Source organism: Puntigrus tetrazona, chromosome 1 (genome assembly GCF_018831695.1).
Source record: "Puntigrus tetrazona isolate hp1 chromosome 1, ASM1883169v1, whole genome shotgun sequence".
Taxonomy (NCBI): Eukaryota; Metazoa; Chordata; class Actinopteri; order Cypriniformes; family Cyprinidae; genus Puntigrus; species Puntigrus tetrazona.
The window spans coordinates 3,236,492-3,261,491 of NC_056699.1; the positions used below are offsets into that span (position 1 = coordinate 3,236,492).

General features: G+C 33.3%; 1 protein-coding gene across 2 annotated transcripts in view; it reads right to left on the minus strand.

Moving 5' to 3' along the window:
- gpc5a (glypican 5a) overlaps positions 1-25,000 on the minus strand; it is a 148,279-nt gene that overhangs the window by 99,984 nt on the left and 23,295 nt on the right. For both annotated transcript variants that reach the window (XM_043251484.1, XM_043251495.1), the window contains exons 3-5: positions 6,807-7,501; positions 4,329-4,468; positions 2,908-3,030 (exon numbers count right to left, since the gene is read on the minus strand). In XM_043251484.1, coding sequence (XP_043107419.1) covers positions 2,908-3,030; positions 4,329-4,468; positions 6,807-7,501 — 958 coding nt within the window. The remainder of the gene's footprint in view (positions 1-2,907; positions 3,031-4,328; positions 4,469-6,806; positions 7,502-25,000) is intronic.

Consider the following 25,000-nt stretch of genomic DNA (forward strand, 5'->3'; position numbering starts at 1 on the left):
AAAAAGTTTAAAAAAAAACGAACATAAAATGTAATAAATAGCATATTCGACCCCAGTTTGAGGTGAAAACAAAAGAGCAAAAATGAAGCCTTCTGTTTCCATTACATCCCCACTGAGTGAACTTTCTTTGAATAGCATTAAGGTCACCCTTTCACCTTTCCTTCAGTGTCTGCTCTTATTTATCAAAGCTAATTGCCGGTGGTCGTTTGGCCCCGCTCTCGGACATGCACCGTGGCCCTTTCGAAGCGACCAGGGCCCGATCCGCTGGTTTCAGGCCCGAACGGCCTTGCTAAATCAGTCTGTCGCCCTCCGTCCTGCTTTATTTGTCCTTTTCATCCCCGCACACTTATTTATCACGTCACCTCCGGTGGGCCGAGGTGCGATGGAGGATGAGGCTGCCACGCATAAGTAGACCGCTGTGACAAAGTCAGAACGGAGTGAGACAAGTGGGCCATCTATCGCTGTAAAACAAAGACTGCTGCGTTGCTCCGTGGTCTTAAAGACACTCCATTCATCAGAGAAAGCGCTAAGTACTATAGGGTTTTAGAACAGCTTTGACCTCATTCATTATGGATTTAATTCCAGGCTTTCCCTTAAAAACCCTAATACTGTAGTAGAAGTAATGTTAAAATTTTATTTCAGGTACCAAGGTACTTTTGTTATAATATTATATATATATATATATATATATATATATATATATATATATATATATATATATATATAATATATATATATTATATATTAATATATTATATTATAATATTTTATTAATCATATTATATATATATATATATATATATATATATATATATATATCATATGGAAAATATCTTTATAATATCTCACTTGTTTCCTTGGCCTGCATCGTTCATGTTCATTTATTTAAAGCAAACTATTAATATAATTTTTTTTTTTTAAATAGCAATAATCAGCATTTTAGTTTTGTATTAAGTATCGCTGATTATTTGTTTATAAATAAATAGTACCTTTTTTATTTAATTATTTAAAATTATTTATATTAATAAAAATATATATATTTTTTTACAATTACAAATAATTTTCTTTACATTGTACATTACCTTTTAATTTATTACAAAAATGTATTATATACCATTGAAACGTTTTGTACGTTAATACTTTCGACATCTTCTCACCTAGCTTGTATTTATCTGATACAAGTACAGGAAAAACAATCATTTTTTTAAAACACGTTTACAGTTTAAAATAACTGCAATCTATTTTAATACATTTTAAAATGCATTTTTTTCCCGTGATTTCAAAGCATTTTGAGAATCATTACTCCAGTCTTCAGTCCAGTCCTTCAGATCATGCTGATTTGCTGCTAAAAAATATTATTATTATCATTATTAGGTTTAACCATATAATTAATGTTACAACTATTACTCTGCGATTGCTCTTTTTCTGTTCTGTTTATTTAAATGAGGTGAAAATCTGTTTTAATTTACATACATTTTCGAAAAAATGCTCGAATCAATGCTGCGCCAGTCAATCGAATTATTATTAAATTGCAAAAAGAACCGACTTAACCAATGCACAAGTAATAATGGCTCTACCGTATTTTTGCGACGCTGGTTTTCTAACCTAGTTTCCACTAGACGGCGCCTTTGGCAGTAATAAGCTTGTCTCGTCCCGTCAGCGTTTACTGCCGGACGATAACCTCTCCTCTTGAAATATGCTCCCACCTGCCATGTGACAGCACTGACAGCGGGGAGGAAATACCACCGGCCATGAATTTATGGGAGTGTTGAGGCGCTGACAGGCCAGGTGAGATAGCAGTGTGAGGAGAAGAAGAGAGGAGAAGAGAGGGGAGGATGCTCTCCGATACAGCAACAGCTGGCCTGTCACTTCAAAAACTGTTTATGGTGAGCGGGAGACCACCGGCGTATCAACTCATTAATTACACAGACAGAAACCTCACACGAGTGACCATGAACTAGATCAAGATCATACATTTACTGTATATATTGTATAATCATATATATATATATATATATATATATATATATATATATATATATATATATATATTTTTTTTATATTATATATATATATATATATATATATATATATATATATATATATATATATATATATATATATATATATATATTTAATATAGATATAAATAGATTAATATAGATATATAGATATAAATTTAATATAAAATATATTTTATATAGAAATACATATTTTTGTTAAATATATAATTGCATGTGTGTGTATTTACATATACAAAATCCCTATAGACGACACACATAAATATATATTATGTAAACAAAAACGCATTTTGGATGTGATTTAATCGTTTGACTACGGTAATATTTCAGATTTTTACTTTTTCGTTTATAATAATAATAATAATAATAATAATAATAATAATAATAATAATAATGTAATATAATAATATAATAATAATAATGTAATAATTAGTAATAAATATTCAAAAAAAATAATTATAATGAACATTCAGAAAATTCATTATTTGATATTTATATAATAAATGTACTTTTATAAATTATAATAAATTATATAATAAATTATTTAAACCTTTATATATATATATATATATATATATATATATATATATATATATATATATATATATATATATATTCTCAAAACTATCAACTAAAGGGAATTAGATAAGAAAAATAAGATAAATAGAGACTCATTAATATATGTTAATCTTCAAAAAAAAAAATCGAACCTATGCAGCAAGAACAGACACGCGTATAAGCAACTCCTGGAAAAAAATCTCGGTCATTATTCACGCCTGAAGAAGCCGGCAGAAAGAAAGCTTCTGATTGACGTGACGCTTATAGACACGCCGGCGAACGATCGCGGCTCGAGGCAGAAGAAGAGCAGAAGATGTGAGATGTGTACCTGGCCAAACCAGCCCCGTTCCAGCAGGCCGTCCCGTCTCCGGACGCCAGCTCGCTCACACACAGCTGATCGGCCAGACCCCCGTAGAAAGCCCGGTAGAGACGCAGACTGCTGAGGAACTCTCTGCACACACACACACACACACACACACACACACTCACTTCACTGTGTGTCCAGCAGATGGAGCACTAACACTGCTGCTTTCATGGAAACACCTGCAGCTTTTATCAGAGCAAACTCTTCCATTTGCTGCAGCTGTCAAGAACATACTATTGTACGATCAATTCATATCTAATGCGTTCATGTGAATAAATCAACCGGATGTTTGTTTTTCAAAAGGACCCCAATTATTTTACTTTTACAGTGTATGCTGTATATCTTGTATCCCCTTGGTAAATGTTAAATATTATTAATTAACATTTTGATATTAACTGCATTATGTAAAGAATTACCATATGTACAAAGACCAACTGCTATTTGATTGAAATAAAATATAATAACAATTACATATGTGAGAAATACAAATTTATGCCACGTTTATTTTGTTAAATATTTTTTTCCTTCAAATTATGAATAAAAATATATGCAAAAACGCCAAAAATACATTTCAATTTAATTTTCAATTTGATGTGAGACCAAAAAATTATTTTACATAATATTTCATAATAATAATGTATAATGTTAATGTCATTAACATTGACAATTGCTGTTGTCTAAATAACTTACATGTTTTTAAGACCCTAATTATTTTACATTTATACTTTGTATAACTTGTATCACCTTAAAAAATATCATGCAAGTCCAATTTTTATGTTTTATGTATATATATATTTTTTTTGTTTGTTTGTTTGTTTGTTTTTGTTTTTATATTTTTTTTTTCAATATTATGTTTTTACAGTTCAGATATTTTCAAATTATTCTAAACAACATTTTTAATTATTAATTAAAATATCATATTAATACATAAAACCTTACTAATAATTATGTACAAATGTAAATTTATACAGTTTATTTTGTTAAATATATTTTTGCTTTATATCATAATCAATTCTATATAATAAGTGCTATATAATAATAATAATAATAATAACAATAATAATATAATACCATTTATTATACTATATTTATATTATTATAAATGCATAAAAGATCAAAACAAATATTACAGTATTATCATGTCATTAACATACATATATATATATATATATATATATATATATATATATATATACTACTACTACTACTACTACTACAGCTAATGTTGTAATGTAGTAATATAATAATGTAGTAGTAATATAATTGTGAAACATGTTGAGACATGACATATACCCATTTTTACTGTAAACACAGTCATCATAACACAACATAAGGACAGCAGTGTACAGCATGTGTTGATGTTAGCAGCTGCTCTCCACACTTACTTTCTCCTGCTGCCAAGAGTGTCTTCTGTGTTTCTGACCGCTCCTTTCAGGGGAATGGAGTCTCGTCCGGCGCTGCCGTGCTGACCGCTGCTCGCCTGCTCCGTCTGCTGTCTGATCGGGTGACCGCACATCCTCCGCACCTGCACACACACACACACACACACACACACACACACACACACACAGCTCAGGGCAGAGAGACACTAGCAGGACACTTCTTCAGGTCAAAAGGGTCGGTGTGCCTGTAGTAACACAATCAAGCACTGGGCGGTGCTGTTTATGAACCCGTGCAGCAAGCAGCAATCACTAGACTGACTGAGAAGCTAAGAGAAATCCAGTGATTTGAAGGAAATAGGGGACTGACTCATTCACTGTTTACCGGATATACTGAGTCATGGTTTACAGACTGTCTGGACTGTCTTTCATTAATAAAAGAGCAAAGATGCTGCCTCGCTACATTATATTCCTCAGCGGCAAGGTTTAAAGTAACCGAACGCAGCTTTCTTTGAGAGACACACATTTCGTTTAACATCAGAGATACGCAGACATCCTCAGTACACAGTTTTCATCATCTAAACACCTGCTACATTCAATCCCCTGCATAACTAATGCGATTCAATAATCATTTGTATAATAATAATAATAATAATATGTTCTTTGAGCATGTCTTTAGTATGCATAAATTACATGTTTTTGATTAAATATATATTTAAATGAAAGATTAATATATTAACGAATGTATTAATAGTTAATTGTGATTATTCACATCCAAAATAAAATATTATTTACATAATATGTGTATAAATATATATATATATATATATATATATATATATATATATATATATATATATATATATATATATACATATATATATATATATATATATAATGTTAATTTATTAACTATTGTTTATATATTATATATATTATAATATATATATATATATATATATATATATATATATATATATATATATATATGGTAATTTATTAATATTATTTATATTTTATATATTATGTATGTATAAAAACACATACAGTATATATATATATATATATATATATATATATATATATATATATATATATATATATATATATATATATATGAATCACTATATATAAGATGCCAGACACTCTAGGCACTTCTTGGGTTTTCTGAACATCTTCATTTCTCCAGAACAACTGGGATCTTTTGGACCTGATTTCCACGGGTCATACAAGCTGGTTCTGTTATTCTTATACTAGTCCTGACCCTCAGCCAGTGACAACACCTTATTAGAGTCTTGATTCTGATCCAGATTCTGATCCACGCCCGACCCCCGCAGATCAAGTGTCACTCCAAACCATGCACTTTAAAAAGCTTATTTCCACACACACACACACACACACACACACACACAAGCTCTGTCTGCAAACCTTCACATTCCAGCAGCACCGCCACAACACTATCTGAACATGCGTACAGGATCCTTCAGAAGCCCAGCGCACATGAGCGTGGCGGGCCGTCCCGCTGCAGCTGCCCACACGGAGAGTATTTTGGGAATGTTCTGGACTCTTTGGCTGCTGCAGCATGGCATGTGCGACCGAGGAAAAAAAACTTGTACGGCATTCCGCGCGGCGCTTACAGCAAGACCAAACACTCAAGGCATGATAATTGCAAAAATGCAAAGGCCGGCGATCACGCTCGAAAGAAAAATGTTCACCTATTTGAGAATGCAAGGTTTTTCGATGCAATGAAAGTAAATCTACGTTCAGACTTCGGGATTTTAAAAGTAAAACAAATGGAAAATCTCACATATCAAACGCTGCCAACAAGTCATGGCAGAATATTATACACTTGGCCTATGCACTATGCAAAAAAAAAAAACTTTACTTAACTGTACGCATTTAAAACTTTAATTTAAACATAATAATAATAATAGCTTTTTTTAGGATTAGTTTCATGTTTGTGGCATTTTCACCACACAATTAAGCAATTCTTACCCTTATAAAAGTTTTTTTTTTTTTTTGCTATAAAATTAAATTACCACATTTATTATTCGATTAATACTTTTTACTTTTACTGGATGAGTTTTAGAATTGATTTTAAGATTTTATTGCTTGTTTTTCAGCTTAGATACATTTTACATAATGATTGCACATTACGATCGTTTTGCACACATTTCGCAGAAAGAAAAATTGTATAATCATTCAGTTTTAACGTAACGAAGAATCACCTTTATATAAAGTTTGTTAAAAAAAATAATAATAAAAATTGGTGATTTTAAAAATCAGCTGTTTTTGCCTGTTTGTCCTATTTATGTCCATTCATGTATTTATTTTTTTTTTCTTCAAGAAATTGAGTCTCAATGTCTCAATCGAGGACAAAGCATAACTTACTGTATGAAGTATTACAAAAAAAAAAGACTCTAAACAATGTAAAGAAATTTTTAAAAAATCCTTAAGAGGATTACTGTCAAATATCCCACATACCTGCACGGAAAGGCGAGGTGCGTTCCTCTGAGCGTGGGCCACGGCGTCCCTCACCAGCCCGTGAACATCCAGAAGCACGTGCTCCAGGTCCTGCGCCCCGTGCATGCGGGCAGAGAGCGTCTCTAGCGAGCGGACAAACTCCCTCCAGTGGGCGTCCACTCCGGCCAGGCTGGCGAGACACCCTCGCACCACGTTGAGGCAGTAGCCCATGCAGGGCTTGCTGGAGGTCAGACCCTGGCAGTGCGGGCAGTAGCTCATCCTCAGCAGGCCGCGTCTGCACTCGCGGCTGAGCTGGATGTGGTCGGTCGTGTTGATGACCTCCACGCCCAAGTGCAGCGCCTGGAGGAACACCCGGCCGGGCAGCGAGGCGCGGGAGATAAGAGCGGCGAGCCGGCCAGGAGCTCCGCCGTATGGACCCAGATCCCGGCACGAGGAGCGGACGCACTCGGAGTACGGCTGGGACAAGCGAGACAGACCCGGCTCCACCAGCCGCTCGTAAACCGCGGGGAACAGGGCGTCGAAGAAGCGCTGAGAAGCTTCCTCCAGACTCAGCTCAGAGCCCAAGACGAAGAGACCCACGTCTGTGAAAAACTCCCCGACGGGAGCCGCCGCCGGTCCGGCCAGATCACGGTACGTGTGCAGGAGCACGGCCTGAGTGTGGTTCTCCGCCTGCCGCACCAACGAGTCCACGGTTTCTGGAAGACAGACACCATATGAGAGACGTCTTGATGCGAAACGCCTCCTGTTCAACGTCGTTTTGAAACGAACAAGTGTTCAAACGGTTCAAAAGTTTGGGCTGTGTTTTACTCCTATTCGTGTTATATGTTATGTTCCATCATTTTATATTTAATTTTTATGTGGAGAACATAAACTTTGCTTTCGTTGTTTTTATCTGCCATTTATTTTTACTAAATAAATTTTATTTGTAGATTTTTATTTTTCTCCCAGAGACTTTTTACCTACAAAAATGCTTCATAAAGATGATTCAGAAGTGCTCTGTTGTTTGGGTCGACGTTTATTTATACAACAGACACGTTCCCTTTTTTTATATACACTTTTAAATGTTCGAATCGGTAAATGTCAGAAATTAAAAAAACAAAAAAGCGTCAGCATATGCATATTTCCGAAAGATCGTGTGCTGCCGTAACTCGTCGTTTTTATTAATTAATGAGGCAGAAATTTAATCACGGGAATAAATTACATCTTACCGTAGCAAAAATATATATTATTCATAATATTTCGCATTTTTACTGCTTTTACTGTATTTTTGATCAAACAAATGCAGCCTCGCTGAGCGTCATTCGAAAACGTCACAAAGCCCCAAACATTTGAACAGTGCGGTTTACCTTTGACATTTGCATAAAAATATCATAAAACTAGCGGCATTCTTGCAATATTCTCTCTAGTTAGTGCTTTGAGCGCGTAAAAGCCCACACCAAAGAAACAAGTCCGGGCCCCTTTGAAAGCAGCGGGGCAGAGAATGGCTCTTCCTGCAGGCAAACTCAATATGAAATGCTTTTTTATCTGTGTGCGATGAGATCTAAGAGCTTCCTCAGTCCAGAGAGAGAGAGAGAAATAAAAAAGTGGATAACAAGACGCAGAGAGCTTGAAGATACAAGGGTGCAATGATGCCTTGAAGCGCTTTCCGTATCTCTGCGTTTAAAGAGCGCATTGAAAGATCATCTGTCTTTTTTATTATTCCCTATTATCTCTGTTTATGATGCCCAAAATCATCTTTGTGCACATCCTCCAAACACTCAGCGCTAATTCGCATGTGACGCATAAACAACAATAACTCATTACGCTGGAAATGACTCATAGTTATTGTAGTTTTAATGGCTGTTGTTCCATTGGTTTTAATTCGGTTTTGCAGTTTCTTGTGGGGAAAAAAAAGAGGGCGCATCATGAGAAATACATTTTGAACGCAAACACATTTGAATGCAAAGTTTTATAAATAATAAATGTCAAAAAAAAATAAAATCTTTGAAAAAAAAAAAAAAAAAAAAAAAGTACTGTAAAACAACTTCTGTGAAAGAAAACAGAAAAACTTCAGGGATTTTAATCAAATAAAAAAAACTTATTTTATCTTAGTTTAGAAATTATGAAGTAAAAAACTACTGTACTTTTTAAACTATTTAATAATTTTATTTAGTAAGGTGTATTTAATTGATCAGGACTTTTATATACTACAAAAATAATTATTTCAAATAAAGTCATTTTTTTTCTATTTATCAAAAATTGAATTAATACCAAACACTGATAATAATCAGAAATGTTTCTTGATCAACAAATCAGCATTTTACAATGATTTCTGAAGGATCATGTGACGCTGAAGACAAGAGTAATGATGCTAAAAATCAGCATTGCCTCACGGGAATAAATTACTTTTTACGATATGTGCACACAGAAACCGTATATTGTAAATTGCAATAATATTACACTATTTTTTGTATTGTATTTTTCATTGAATAACGAGCAGAAGACACAACACCAAACGAAGATTACCAACCCCAAACTTTTGAATGGCAGGTTATATATTGCCAAAAGAGATTTCAAACTTGTATGATTGAGGCCAGCAATCTTTTTTGGATGAAATCCTTCGGCTTTGATGTCATCCAATAAAGTGCAATAAACACATTTTAAAGTCCGGGGACCACTGGGATGATATTTCTACAAGCGCAAGCCTTCGCCGTGAAGGACGAGGGAGACTAAAGACCTGATGCAGGTTTCAGGATCAGCGCGGCAGGACGTCCAATTTCCTGCTCGGGTCTTTTTGTCTGTGAGTGAAGTATGACTTGCAGAGTTAGCGATATCCTCGCTGCGCGTTTTATGAGCCCTGAGAGCTATCTGAAGGACAGGAGAACCTCAGCTGGCACAGAACGACCTCCCGTGTCTCCTCGTTAATGCCCGAGCAATTCATCGAAGTGGAAATACTGTAAAATGAGTCTCAGTTTCTCCCAAGGTTTGCCCCTTATTATACCAATCCTGTTTAAGATTACCACGGGACAAAGCGTATTTTATTAATAGCTAAAGAAATAAACAGAAGAGCATTATTAATGGGTGAGTTTTTGTGTGTCTGAGAGCCGAGCGACGTTTTAAATGTGCAAACATTTTTATACAGCATGCAAATAATAAAAAAACAATTGTAATTTAATAATAAAAAAAATGTTTTAGATTAATTTAAAATCTTGCATAAAAATACAAATATATATTCAGTATTTTTTTTTTTTTTTTTTATTTACGCTATATGAGATTTACAATATTATGCTAATTTCGTAAAGATTTATACACAGTGTTCTACTGCTGTTAAATAAATTGCAATACGTATAGATGGCATGGGTCTGGGCGACCGGGGCCGAATAAAGCAGAAGGGCGAGAGGTCGCCCTGAAACGGGCATCTGAGAGCTGAGCACATCATGTGCCTGTCATGGGTTTTTGGTGTAAGTGTGTGATGAGGGAGAGATGTGTGCCGGCGCACAGAAAGACAGATCTGAGAGTGTTTTATGTGTCTTTAAAGCACATTAAAGGAATAGTTCACACAAAAATGAAAATTACCCCCTAATTTACCCACCCCCGAGCCACCCTAGGTGTACATGGCTTTCTTCTTTCAACCGAACGTATCCAAGCTTGGTAATGCTGTTGAAGCTCCATAAAACGTAATTATTCTTTACGTACAACAACTGTATCTCTATCCCTGAGAACCTCCACGAGCCGAGACCTTGATGTTATTTTCTCTTCCCCGACAACAACCCATAAGCGCACTTCAGCAGAGAGCCACTCGATCCCTGCATGGCTGTTTTATGAGAAATCCTCAACGCTGCTTCTTTCTGTAAGGCCCACGCATACGCGTTTTTAAACCTTTCAGGGATCAGTTAAAGATTTGTCTATTTTTTTTTAGTGTGTCAACATTTTAAGTCACAAGACCATTTTCTCTTATAGAAAAAAAAAACAATTTTGTGCTACGAAAAATAGAAAACACTAAGAAAAAATAGACAAATCAAAACTGTTTCCTGATAGGTTTAAAAAATATTTTAAAGTATATAATAATAATAATAATAATAATAATTATTATTATTATTATTATTATTATTATTAGTAGTAGTAGTAGCAGTAGTATTAATAATAATAATAATTATTATTATTATTATTATATATTTTTAAATATATTTTTAAACCTATCAGGAATCTATTTTTTCTTAGTGTGTCAACGTTTTAAGTCACCAGAGCATTTTCTCTTATAGAAAAAATATTTCAAAAATATATATAATAATAATAATAATATTATTATTATTATTATTATTATTATTATTATTATTATTATTATTATTGTCACTAATTATTATTATTATTATTATTATTATTATTATTATTAATACTAATATAATAATAATAATATTTATTAATAATAATAATAATATATTATTATTATTATTATTATTATTATTATTATTATTATTATTATTAATTCATTGGTTGGTTGAAAAAGTACAAATTGTTTGGTTCCAAATAGACCAGTTGCGTGAGAATAGCATACAGATTTGGACGGCACTGTGAGAGCTATTTTAATAAATCAATTCATTTTACAAAATCTAATGAACTTTCTTTACTGTGAAAAGCCCATTGTGATGTAGAAAGGTTCCACGCTCTTGAAATAAAAGTTCTTTTATGTCTGTGGTTCCATTAAGAACCTCCACGGGACACAATAAAGGTTCGTCATAGTTATTAAGTGTTCCTTGCGCCAGTCTGGGAACCGAGCGGGATAAAAGTGTGGAAGTTAAAGGTTCTTCATGGAGCAACAAATAAACGTTATGCTACTCTAGTATCCTGGTGGTGGAAAAGACAAAAAGAGCAGAAGTGCGCGGGTGTTGGGCAGTGATTTGTGTGAGAGGATTAGACGCATTCGATACGTTTGGTCTTGGCCGACTACTGAGGTTCACAGGGATTAGACACAGCTGATTAAGAGCTGGCTGACTGAGGGAGGTCACCGAAGACCGTTTACCACCGAGCGTTAATGAATCCTCCTTACTAGACCGCAGAAAGACAGTGTGTCTGAGCATGTGTGTGTGTATAGGAGCTAAACGGGAAGATTAGTGAGTTCACTGACTGGAGGTGACTAGAGTAGAACCCATTATATGCTCCGTGGATATTCGTCTCATTTAGTGGCTCGTTACGCGCCGTAGTCAAGGAGAACCAAACTCGCAGGACACACCGAGAGGCTATTTCCAAGAAATTCACTGCACTCGTGGTTAATCCAGAGTCAAAACCTCAGACGACCACCCTCTAAAAGGTGCCGTGGTTTCCCACACTTTTTGGCCAACGGGTTTCTGTGAGTTCTCGGGTCATTTTAGACTTTTCCAGTCACATGTAGGCCCCCTTGGTGTAGATCTTCTATTGTAGATTATTTGTGCAGGTTTTTAGTTTCTGTGTGTGGAACACTTAAAGCACTTTGGATTTCCTTCTGTGCAAAAAGAACATTTCTTGTAGAAAATTACAAAAAAGGAAAGAAAGAAAGAAAGAAAGAAAGAAAGAAAGAAAAGAAAGAAAGAAAGAAAGAAAGAAAGAAAGAAAGAAAGAAAGAAAGAAAAAAACATTTGTTCTTAATTAATAAAATAAATGTATAAATATAAATACAAATATTTTTAGAAGATCTATCATTGGGTACTATTTCCTAAAGGAAATATTTATATAAATATATTTATATATTTTTATTAAATTAAATTAGATTAGATTAAATTAAATTAAAATATATATTTTTTTAATTTACAGGTTAATTTATTAAAAGAAAAGAAAAGAAAAATATATTTGCTATTGAATAATAAAATAAATGTATAGTCAGAAAATACAAAAGTTTTATATTATTATTTTATATAGAAAAGTTTCAAGTTAAATTTACAGGTTAATTTACTAAACTAAAATTTTTTCTTCTTCAGGTTTCAAGTTATATTTACAGGTTTTACTAAAATAATAATAATAATAATAATAATAATAATAATAAACATATAATATCTATATTTTATTTGATTTATACTTGGAGCATGACTTAAGAAATAGGTATTGTTGACATTTATTATTAAATACCAGTAACACAGCAATTTCTAACTGAGTGAATAACTTTAATCACATTTTGTTCATTTAATTTATTTTGAGGTTTAAAAACCCTAATCCTTTAGGTTTTCTATTACCACAGGAAACCTGAAAAAAAGTTTAACGTTACATAAACGATCAGCATTACAGGATATAATCTTAATTAACACCAGTGACTCCATAAATTCCTCTGCCTTCATCTTATAAGTTCGCTTTCCCGAAGCAAACTATTAGCATGACAGCAGGGTAACCAAGACCGAACATTCGCCCCGAAGCCTGGCCGATGGCTCCAACGTTTTCTGCTGACGTCTCCGCGAGGGGACGCCTCGGGGGAAACCCCCAAAGACTTACGAGAGAGATCAAACCCAATCACGAGAAGAGCGCTAACTCATCAGAACTGAGACGAAGAGAGCGCGGAGAGCACACCTGTGATTCATGACGGCATTTCCTTCATTCAGAGCACGTCACCTCAGATTGGAAGCATATGACCGCTTCACAGCGGGACGCTGGACAAGTGAAGCCCACGAGAAAAAGACCGAAGGACGACTGCTCTGTGCTGAGTTACAGGAAGCTTCTCAAGCGTGAATGTCACAGGGCCTATCCGCTGGGAGCCGGAGAAAACACCACAGCTATTTACTAAACAGCATTCTCCTTCTTTCTGCGTGGTTCCGTATAAATCCAGGGCCAAATTAACAGTTGGCATCGCTTATGATCCCAACTGTGAAATTAAAGGTTGCCAACTTTTAACTGTTAAATAAGAATCTGGGGATTTATTTAAAAACCCAACCCAAATAAAAAAAAGTTTTTAAGTAAGTTTTTAACCCAAAAACCAATGTTCTAGTGTACTACAGCTGACAATAGGCATGTGCATAGTTATTCATATATATATATATATATATATATATATATATATATATATATATATATATATATATATACATATATATATATATATATATATATATATACATATACATATATATATATATATATATATACATATATATATATATATATATATATATATATATATATATATATATACATACATATATATATATATACATATATACATATATATATATATATATATATATATATATATATATATATATATATATATATATATATATATATATATATATATATATATATATATATATATATATATATATATATATATATATATATATATATATATATATATATATATATATATATATATATATATATATATATATATATATATATATATATATATATATATATATATATATATATATATATATATATATATATATATATAGATAGATAGATAACTTTTTTTTACCTCTATTTAACCAGGAAGTCTCTTCGAGATTTCAAATCTCTTCTACAAGAGAGACCTGGCCGAGGTAGCAGCCATACAGTAAATAAAAAAAAAACTAATTAAAATACAGCAAGAATACATTACAACCACATTAAAACACGTCCTCTCAACAAAAACCATCACGAGCTTCGGCGCGCTCTCTTTAAGATGCCTTTAAATTCACCAGTAGACGCAACTTTTAGATCTTTTTGCTAATTATTCCTTGATCATGGTGCACAATATGAAAATGCATTTTTGCCCAGTTCTGCACAAACTAAAGGTATGATAAAAATGCAAACACTGTTGCCAGAACGGTGTCTGATGTGTGCTTTTGTCTCTCCTGATTAAGAATTAACAAGATTAGATCATTTTAATGGAGGAATGAAAAATGCAAAACATGCTATATATATATATATATATATATATATATATATATATATATATATATATATATATATATACACAGATTCACATTTTTGTACTTTATAAAAAAAAATAAAAATAAAAAAATATATACACACATATAGCAGCAATAATCATGCCGGTTTTTCATACTCTCAACAACACACTCATTCTCCGAGGTTTCAAGGGTCATTAAAAAGCCCTTGATGTTTTTGCCAGGCATCCACAGTTATACATATTTCAAAGCACAAACCGGGGCGAGATGAAGAACAGCATGACTGTGTGTGAGTTTAACTTACATGCTACGTCTTTACTGAAAGATCTTAAATGAAAGGAGGATGAATGTTTTGAGCTAGGAAACATTAAGAAATCAAACATAATAAACTCTTTCCCCGACAGCGTTTTTTTTTCCCCAGTCATCGGCAGCATATTTGATGATTTTCACCTAAATTTGACTGCCTTCAGAATATTTTTTGCTATGCATCTGAGCGTATTATATATATATATATATATATATATATATATATATATATATATATATATATATATATATATATATATATATATATATATATATATATATATATATATATTTATTTATTTATTTATTTTTTTTTTTTTAATTTCCATTTTATTCCATCTTTATGTGTTTTATCACCACTTGAATGCAGATAGGGTTCGTCTGAACTACATTTTAGATATTAGCCTGCTTCTTCCCGATCAAATTTATACATGTACATATACATGTATGATCAGATTTGGAGAAATGTAGCATTGCATTACTCGTTCACCAACATTTCGTCTGTAAAGAATGAGAATGAGAGTCCGAACAAGTGATAAAAAGCGATCCAAACACCACAAATCCAAGACACTTTCATTTCTTTTAGCTAAAATAGGAGACCTCTATCAATACTATTGCATTCCTTAAATAACATTGTGGTTTCACCTGAAACAGGAGAGAAATATGCACACACCAAACACCGTAAAAACAGACCAAAGCCATCCTAAACGAACACGGCAATGGAGTATGATGTGACAGACAACAGGGGATGGACTTTTTCACTGCAGGAAGTGCTGTTATGGGTTATGGACTCGTATTTTAGCTGGAAGAGATGGTTAAAAGATGGACTGGAGCGGTGTGGATTATTGTGATCATTTTCATTGGACCCTCATTCCGACGGCACCCATTCACCGATACGTGAAATCAAGTTAGCATAGTTATCATTTGCTTTAACAAGCTTGCATTAACTAAGTTTTGTATTAGTCATCTGCTCATCATGAATCTGTTCTCGTCCTAGAGATTTTGTCAAGTGCTGTTTTGATCTTCTAACGCTGAGTACACGTCCCAAACGCGTCTGATCTTTACAGGTGGCCTTTAGTAGAAGAACAATGCATCAATGCTCGGGCTGGCGCATGAATACTGCATGAGCTGCCCTAATGCATTGTTCATCAGATAAAGGGCACAACCACAGCAAAGACACCCAATATCTTTACTCCGAGCTCTCCTACAGACAGCTGACGTGATGTTTGCAAGGCCTCGCGAGCCGCTCGGTTCATGCTGCTATGACGAGGACCTTTAAAGGACATAAAGAGATTTTGGAAGCACCGCAAAACCAGGCGGAAACTTTTGTTTGCAAACAACATGTGAGCTCTTAAAAGAACTATTGAAGATCGGGCCTGTGCTTTTAATGTCAAAGGAAATAAACGGGAACAACGGTTACGAACGTTAGGCTTTCTTTGCTTAACAACTTGTTTCATAACGTTTAAGTAAACAAAGCTGAATTCATAACTTCAGTAATCTTATGCATTTACATGTGAATAATGCATTAAGAAAAATGGGACCTAAATGTTGGCATTACATCTCTTTCTCTTACATATCTCTCTCTATATATATATATATATATATATATATATATATATATATATATATATATATTTAATGCATATATGTATTTTTGTTGTGCATTCAATACATAAATTGGGTTTATTTTTCATTTTCTATTAATCATTTTATGTTTATTATAATATTTTTATTAAAATATTTATTATTATAATACATTATTATTCTATATAAATAATATAATACAAATAAATATTTATAATATAAATAAACATAATATAAATAAAAATGTTATATATGTAAATATAATTTATTTATAATTTTTTGATCAAAATAATAATGTATTATAATAATAAATATTAATAATAAATATTAATATATATATATATATATATATATATATATATATATATATATATATATATATATATATATATATATATATATATATATATATAGTGGAAAAAAAAATATATATATATATATATATATATATATATATATATATATATATATATATATATATATATATATATATATAATTATTTTCTTTTCTTTTAGGGGGGTATTCCCAATATGACAAGTAATGTGCTTTAGGAAAGTAAAGAGGATTAATTCTGATTTGTTGACTTTAATGTCGCATTAACTAAACATCTCAGACAGACAGGCCTTGCTGCGGCTTTTCTCTTAACGACAACTTGTTTCACGACTCTTAATATAAATAACTCGAGTCAAGCACTTTCACATACGAGTCCGAGTCCTACAACATTCAATTAGCCTCTGTGACGTACAGCCCGACCCGAGACGCATTGTTCTCGCAGCTGTTTTGCCTGACATCTTTGTCCATCGTGGCACAATCAGGAATGCATTTCATCCTATTTGCAGCGGCTCCTCCCTCTCGTATGAATCTGCTCGCTGCTAAAAGGCTTTCCCAGACCCCATTCTCATCCCTCGACCCATAATTGCAGCATTACTCATTTTCAATAATGCTACGTAATCCACTTAGCCATGACAGCATATTATTTAATTCAACTATGAAGCATGGCCCAGCATGGCTCGCAGGACTGTAGGTTTCTGAGGTGGTCTTGAGTTCTGTTGGTGGGGGACGACACCGTGATATTAAATAGCTATGCATATGTACATGCATCTCTAACAATGCAACAATGTGTATTTTATTTATCATAAATTTAAATGTACTAAATATTTACGGTCAACTACTGGAAAGAGGTTACATTAACTCATTAATATTGATGAGTGGTGTTCCCCCCAGTTTTCATATTTCCTACATGCTGGTAAAGAGAAATTTCAAATTAAAATAAACAGAATGAAATTCAGAAATACTAACCGGTTTAGAAATTATATCTGAAAAAAAAAAGAAAATATTATAATTTCCAAACCAGTTAGTATTAATTACAAACAAACAAGCATTTAAAAATTAATAATCTTTCTGATGTAAATATTTTCACCTTTTGATTCTGAACAATTTCGTAACTTATATTCATTAAAGTTAATGGCTGAAATTAGACAAAAAACTAATCCTAATAAATTGTATATAAAAACACCCTATGAAAACAATAACCATAAATAAAATGTATGGTAACACAAAAACACAAAACTGAAATATTTAAAATATTTAATAGTACAATATTTAAATACGAATATGTTTAATTAAATATTAAATATCCAAATAACAAATAACATATATTCATTAAAGTGGGAAGTAAAAAATTTTAAATGTGGAAAAAAATTTTTTAAAAATGTAAAATTCTAATAAATTGCATATAGAAATAAATAAATTTTAAATTAAATTCATAATGAAAAGTACATGAAAACAACAACCTATGAAAACAATTACTATAAATAAAATGTATGGTAAACACAAAACACAAAACTGAAATATTTAAAATATTTAATAGTAAAATATTTAAATACGAATATGCTTAATTAAATATTAAATATCCAAATAACAATGAACAGAATTGGATGGAAGGTCGGATAATCTTGGATTTTTCAATTAACCATGAATTAAATGGATTAAGCGATTGGAAAAGTAACAAAAAAACTTAATTATAAAAATGGAAAAAAAAAAAAAAAAAAAATCGCAAATACCTTAATATATATTCCATATAGTTTTTAATGAAACTTTAAACTAATCCTTTACAACTACAACAGTTATAATTGTGCTCATGTTCTGGCAGAGCCCAGCTTATGGCAAACACCGGCGAGCTCGACGATGCTCTGATTAACGAGGCGTCACTGAAGGTGCTTCTGTAATGGCCTGACCTGAAACCAGAGCTCCAGCGTGAAGAAAGAAGAGGCTTTGTACGCCTCTCCTGCTACGTTTGTTTGACTTGGACCAACACTTGTTCGCTGGCAGCGCTTCTGTTTGCTTCTCTCACAAGGGTTCGACTGCAGAAGAGGAGATTCTGGCACGGAGTTTCCTTCTCGACCTCGGCAAACACGCCATCCTAACTCAACAACGGGATAACGGAAAGGTGGCATGGCTTTTATTTGGACTGATGATGAAATGCTGGTACCTTTCACCCCTATTAAGCGCAGCGGATGGCGTACATGTTGGCGCTTTTATAGGGGCCGGGGTTACGTCTGGGACAGGCGCTTTCATAAGCCGTGTTACATCAGTGTCTGATTTATATGAGGCGTGAATTGCAATAAGTGAAGCTGTGGGCAAAGCAAATGATTTAAGCCCTGGTAGGATCGCATATCGGTGTTAAAGAGTTCAGGTCACCAGGACAGTCCAGTATGAAAACACGTAACTAACTAAATAAAGCAGCAAAAATAAAAAAGTGAGGGGAAGATCAATTATTTTAAATGAAAGCATAAATAAAAAGCAATAAAATTTAACTAAAAATGTATATAAAGTTTAATAATGACGCCTAAAAACTAAACAACTAAAATAAATAAAATGAATAAAATTATTGCTTATTTTTAACATAAATATTTCACCCCGCATATCTTAGAAAAGTAAACGAATGTTGAATAAAATCAAATAAATTCCTAATATAAAGATGAGAAATTAAAATGAAACGGCAAAACAAATTATTCAATCAAAGGTAGGATCATGTTAGCTTTTAAAACTAAGCTAGAGTTTAGCTTGCCGAAAATGTTAGTTTGCATAACATTTTTAAATACATTATTTTTTCAATTGTTTTACTGTATTTCGATCTATAATTTCAAATATTGGAACTAAACATCCGTCCACCAGGGGGAGATTCGTGCTTCATATCTAATGAATGTTGATGTTTAGTTCATCTGAGCAGACCTCTAAGCCTAAGCATTAAATGATATTGCATAACTTTATAGTATTCTGAAATGCTTACTTTACCGATTGTATGCACTATTTTCAGCATCGGAATCACAAAGCATGTAAAAATTAAAAATCTTTGACCTCCTGGTCTTTCACATTACCACATCATCCAAATGAGTATAATTTTATTATGCACATATTGCACATATGCACAAATTATCACATTTGCATAATGCATATATGAGGAGCAAAGACATACGCAATGTATGCATATGTGGGGTTTTTATCCAACCAAGTATTATTAAATATTTTGTTTACATAACTACTGACTTTTTGGACTTTTGTATTTCAAAGAATGTGGAAAAAGTTCTAAAACAGAAAGCGTTTAAAAAGAAAAATTGCACAAAAATAACAATTCTGTCATCATTTACTCTCCTTGAAGCTCCCTTCAAGTACTTTTCTCACACAAAGGCTCGAAATAAAGCGCGAGTTGTTTCATAAGAGTTTTGAATGACGTGAGATGAAGCAAACGATGACAGTTTTCATTTCTTGAGCGGAAAAGCTCCTTTCCATCAAAGGCGGAATCCAAACAGGATCTCAAAGATTCGTCTCAGACACCCAAAAGTCATTCGGAGAGAGAAAGAAGATGCTACGAGTCTCGTCTGCCCACACGCGCGAACGCATTAAATCGCTGTCGGTATTGATTTTCAACCCATCGTAACAGATCAGCGCTGTGGCACCAATTAGCGGCCGGCGAGTGCCGTGTTATGAGGTCACAACTCTCGCCCACCAGAAAAACCGGGCACCGAGCCATCAACGACGAGCCCACACACACACACACACACATCTGATCGCTCAGAGGTTGCTCTTTCTCTGAGACTGAAGGGTTTCCATTAGCACCGTGTTTCATTTAAAGGGACAGTTCGGCCAAAAGTGAGATTCGATGTAAATTTACTCGCTCTCAGGCCGTGTGAGATATAACAGAGATGAGAGTCATTGTTTTGCAAGTATGTCTCGAGTCTTTAAGTCAAGTCTAAAGTCAAGACAGGCGTGTCCGAGTCGAGTTGCAAGTCGTCAACATCAAAATTCAAATCTTAAACAAGTAATTAGTGCTTTTTGCCCAAATTAGCGCATCGGTATCAATATATCTGGAGTGCAGGTAGAATATGTTTGACATGGCAGTTCAATTTCATGCGAGATGGGTGCACTTAGTAAAACTACTCAACTAGTTCAATTTAGGGATTGTGCCAAAATAGGACAAGGGGTAAAGAAAAACGCTATTTTATTAGTAGCAGGATATCATATATATATATATAAGTCAATATATGAACATACAACGCTCTAACAGTCACCGAACTTGTTTTTATGGTTTCTCATAGTGAAAAGGTAAGCTGATAAAGACTAGTTTATTCACTTTATATGCTTTAGACATATAGAACATCTGTGTTTCACATCAATATCGGGTGCTATGATAATATATTTGCATATACAGTATGTTACATCACTGCACGATTATGTAAACAAACTAGTTCACAGAATCAAACTGTTCAAAAGAACCAGTTCATGGAAAAGAACCGCATTTCCCAATGTGCTTGAGGATCTGGATTACATGTAATACCGTGAAGTTATATATGATCTGATTCTTGCACAGAGTGATCTCTCCGCTTCATAAGACCTCAATATATCATCAGGAGTCAGTGATTCGTTTTGTGTTCCCTGCATACGGCTTTTCGACTCTCACAGACACGGCAGTCATTGATTTTCATTTTATGAATTTTATGAGATCCAGCTAAAAGTCTTCTTTACTGTTTCGTTTAGGAGAAAAGTCACCTATATCTTAAATGGCCTGAGGGAGCACTTACATTTTTTCTGCGCTCTATCCCTTTAAGTATCGACTTTGTCTCAGATGTTTCTCCTGAAACAAAGTCTTCGGCGCTCACGAACCTGTGCTAACGAACAAAGGGAGTAAAAGAGTTAAGCGAGAGAATTAGTCTCATACTTGTTTGGTTTGACATCTGATGGGAGGGGAATTCTGGGCTATCAATGGCGTGATTGTGCGGAGACGCTGCTGTGAAATTCGATAAGCGAGACGGGCCTCGTGCGACGGCTTAATTTCTGACAACTTCTGCTTACAGTGGGATGGCTGGAAAAAATAAGTGCGCTGGGGAAGCGTTGCCAAAACACGTTTGAAAAATGAAGTTGCAAATCTCCCCCCTGTATGAAGCGCATTACTCATACTAATCAAAGCGCTTTCGGATCCATAAATCTCTGGCTTGGATGCGTGTGATCTACAGCTGGAGGAGTTCACGTGAAATCACTGCAGCACCGTGGACCAGCCGTGATTTTCGGACGTCACGTGGCATACGGCAGAATGGAGACGGTCCAATCGAATCGCTTGGTTTACTGCCAAAAATAAGAAATATTTTGAAGTAATAGCATGAAGTATTATAATACAACATAATATAATAGAAACCAAAAAATGTATACTCAGTATTATAATCATAGATAATATCTATCTATCTATCTATCTATCTATCTATCTATCTATCTATCTCTCTCTCTCTCTCTCTCTCTCTTATATATATATATATATATATATATATATATATATATATATATATATATATATATTTAGTTCACCAAATTCTGATGAAGCATATATGTCTGTAAACATTATAAAAATATTGTAATAATTAAAATCGATAATATAATCATTTACATATTTCTCCAACAATATATATTACTTTTTATAATTTTAATAAAAATACCGATTGGCGCCATATATTACATTATATAGCCTATCTTAGGCTTGTATTTAGCCTTTTTTCTCTCTTTTCTCTGTTTCATAAATATTTCTGTAACAAACAAATGCCCATCTCTTCATAAAGCATAACTAATATAAAATAGTACAGTATAGTTATTCATAATTATATAATATTTAGGTCAAATGATACATTAATACTAACATGCACACAAAGAAAATGCACACGGCATTTGAGGCATACTCCAAAACTCATTTATCGCGTTATTAAAAAAAATATTAAAAATATCACAGAGTTAGCATCTGATGTCATCATTTCTCCATGTTAGATTGCCAGTACATAAAAAAAAAGAGCATAAAACATGTCGGAGATGTAACATTTGACTCTGAAACTATTAAAGTACCAAAGCCGTGACTCACTTCGTGACTCATACAACCCAGGCGCTCCGATATTCGATGTTGTGGTACACAAGTATATGATACAAACAGAAAAATATGGTGCATTTCTGACTCACACAGAAGGGCAAACAAAGAGCGCTGTGCCCAGACTTGCTGTAGCTTTAGTGTCACCTTCCCAAAGCCTCCAGCTCCTTTCCATCTCTCAAAAAGCACCAGAAGAGCGAGGAGACAATAGTGTCTATTTTCTTTCTTTCTTTCTTTTCAAGCACCGGCCGTCACAATGCCACTTCGGTCCTGCCGATCTCCACCTCGTCGTGTGATTCGCCGCTCGTCCCGGGACGGCCTAATCTGCGCTGAAAGGGTCCGAGCACCGAGGGAGGCCCCTCATTGTTACTGCATTTAGACGGAGTTCAAAGCGCTTCTTGTGCCACCTGGCCATCTTCGATGTTGAGAAACGTAAAGATGACTCTGACTGGCCTGATTCGGTTCTGATTCATCTGAACGACCTCGGATCACAAGCAGAGCCAGCGGTGATAACAGTGAGAGCCAGAGGAGACACAAGTCGCTGGGATGGACCCGTATTCAGGCACTTAAACCACAGTAAGGAGGGAAAAATACTGTACACAAACACACAAGCGACGTAAATGATTGCCAGTTTTTAGAAAGCTACAATGCTTGAAGTTTACGGTAACAAAAATGAAAAAATAAATATTTTATATTAAAAAAAAAAAAAAAATTTTAAAAGTGGATATTTCATATAAAATAGAAATATATTTATTTTAAATATACGTTTAAAAACATAAAATGCCGCTTATATTAAAAAAATTTTAAAAATGCATTTAAAAATATCAAATGTTGATATAACTAGTAATGCAGATGCATTTCGTAGGTAAAAAAACGAAAATTAAAAAAATTAATTTAAACTAAAATGAAAAATAAAATTAAATAAAATTAAATTAAATTAAATTACATTAAATAAAATTAAATAAAATTAAATTAAATTAAATTAAATTAAATTAAATTAAATTGAATTGAATTGAATTGAATTTAATTCACACAGCCCAGAACACCTTAGTACTGTGGATGATGAGTTCTGCATGGACAAACACCTGATATAGTTTAAAATAAAAATGTATTATTTACTAGTTATTATTTATTTAATTACTAGGCTAACACATGTCTCTGTCCATTACATTTAATAAATATAATAAGCTATTATTTGCATGAAACAACATGATTAATGATGCAATCCAGACGCTCTTAAAAATGAGGTCAAATGTGTATAAAAGAGCCCTGACACTCATGATGTGAAGAGAACCAGACAAATGTGATTACAGGTATCTTTCAGGTAAGACATTAGCTCAATTCATCAGTGTTATACATGAGACGAAACGCAGCGTACCAGTGTTCACAAGGACGAAATAAGGACGTACAGCAATCCGACAGCAGTAGTCAAGCAGAATTACATTACCATAACCCACTTAAACTGACAAGAGAAACAGGCGAGGGGAGATAAACTATTTAAAGGCAATGTAGACGGTCTGAATGTGAAGCTCTCGTTCCAGATAAATGACAGCAGGGTCGGCGTATGAATCCTCAGCTACACTATTACAAATAAACACAAAGAATACGCCGCTTATCGACAAACAGTTTTGGCTTTATATGCTTCTTTGCAGATTAAAAACAATTCCATCATCAGTTCTTCAGATCAACTCTGGAAAAAGGGAAGCACTCCGTGGATCTTTAACGTAACAGCAGAAGATTTATCTTCTTAAAAAGCACCGAAAAGGCTCTCTAAACAAAGCAAGCCAACATGAGATCAAACCGACCCAGTTTTTCTACTTTCATTTAGTAAAACTCATGTCATTTCAAACCTGTCGGCATTTAAATAGCAGTATCATGAAAATATACATGAAAAAAACATTAAAAACAGAGCAGGCAAACCATTAACTATTATGCAATTAAACCATTAAGTTTTAGTTTACACAATACATGTGTACTGTGTATATATATATATATATATATATATATATATATATATATATATAGTGTACACATGTATATATTTATAAAAATGTATATAATTTTTACATAT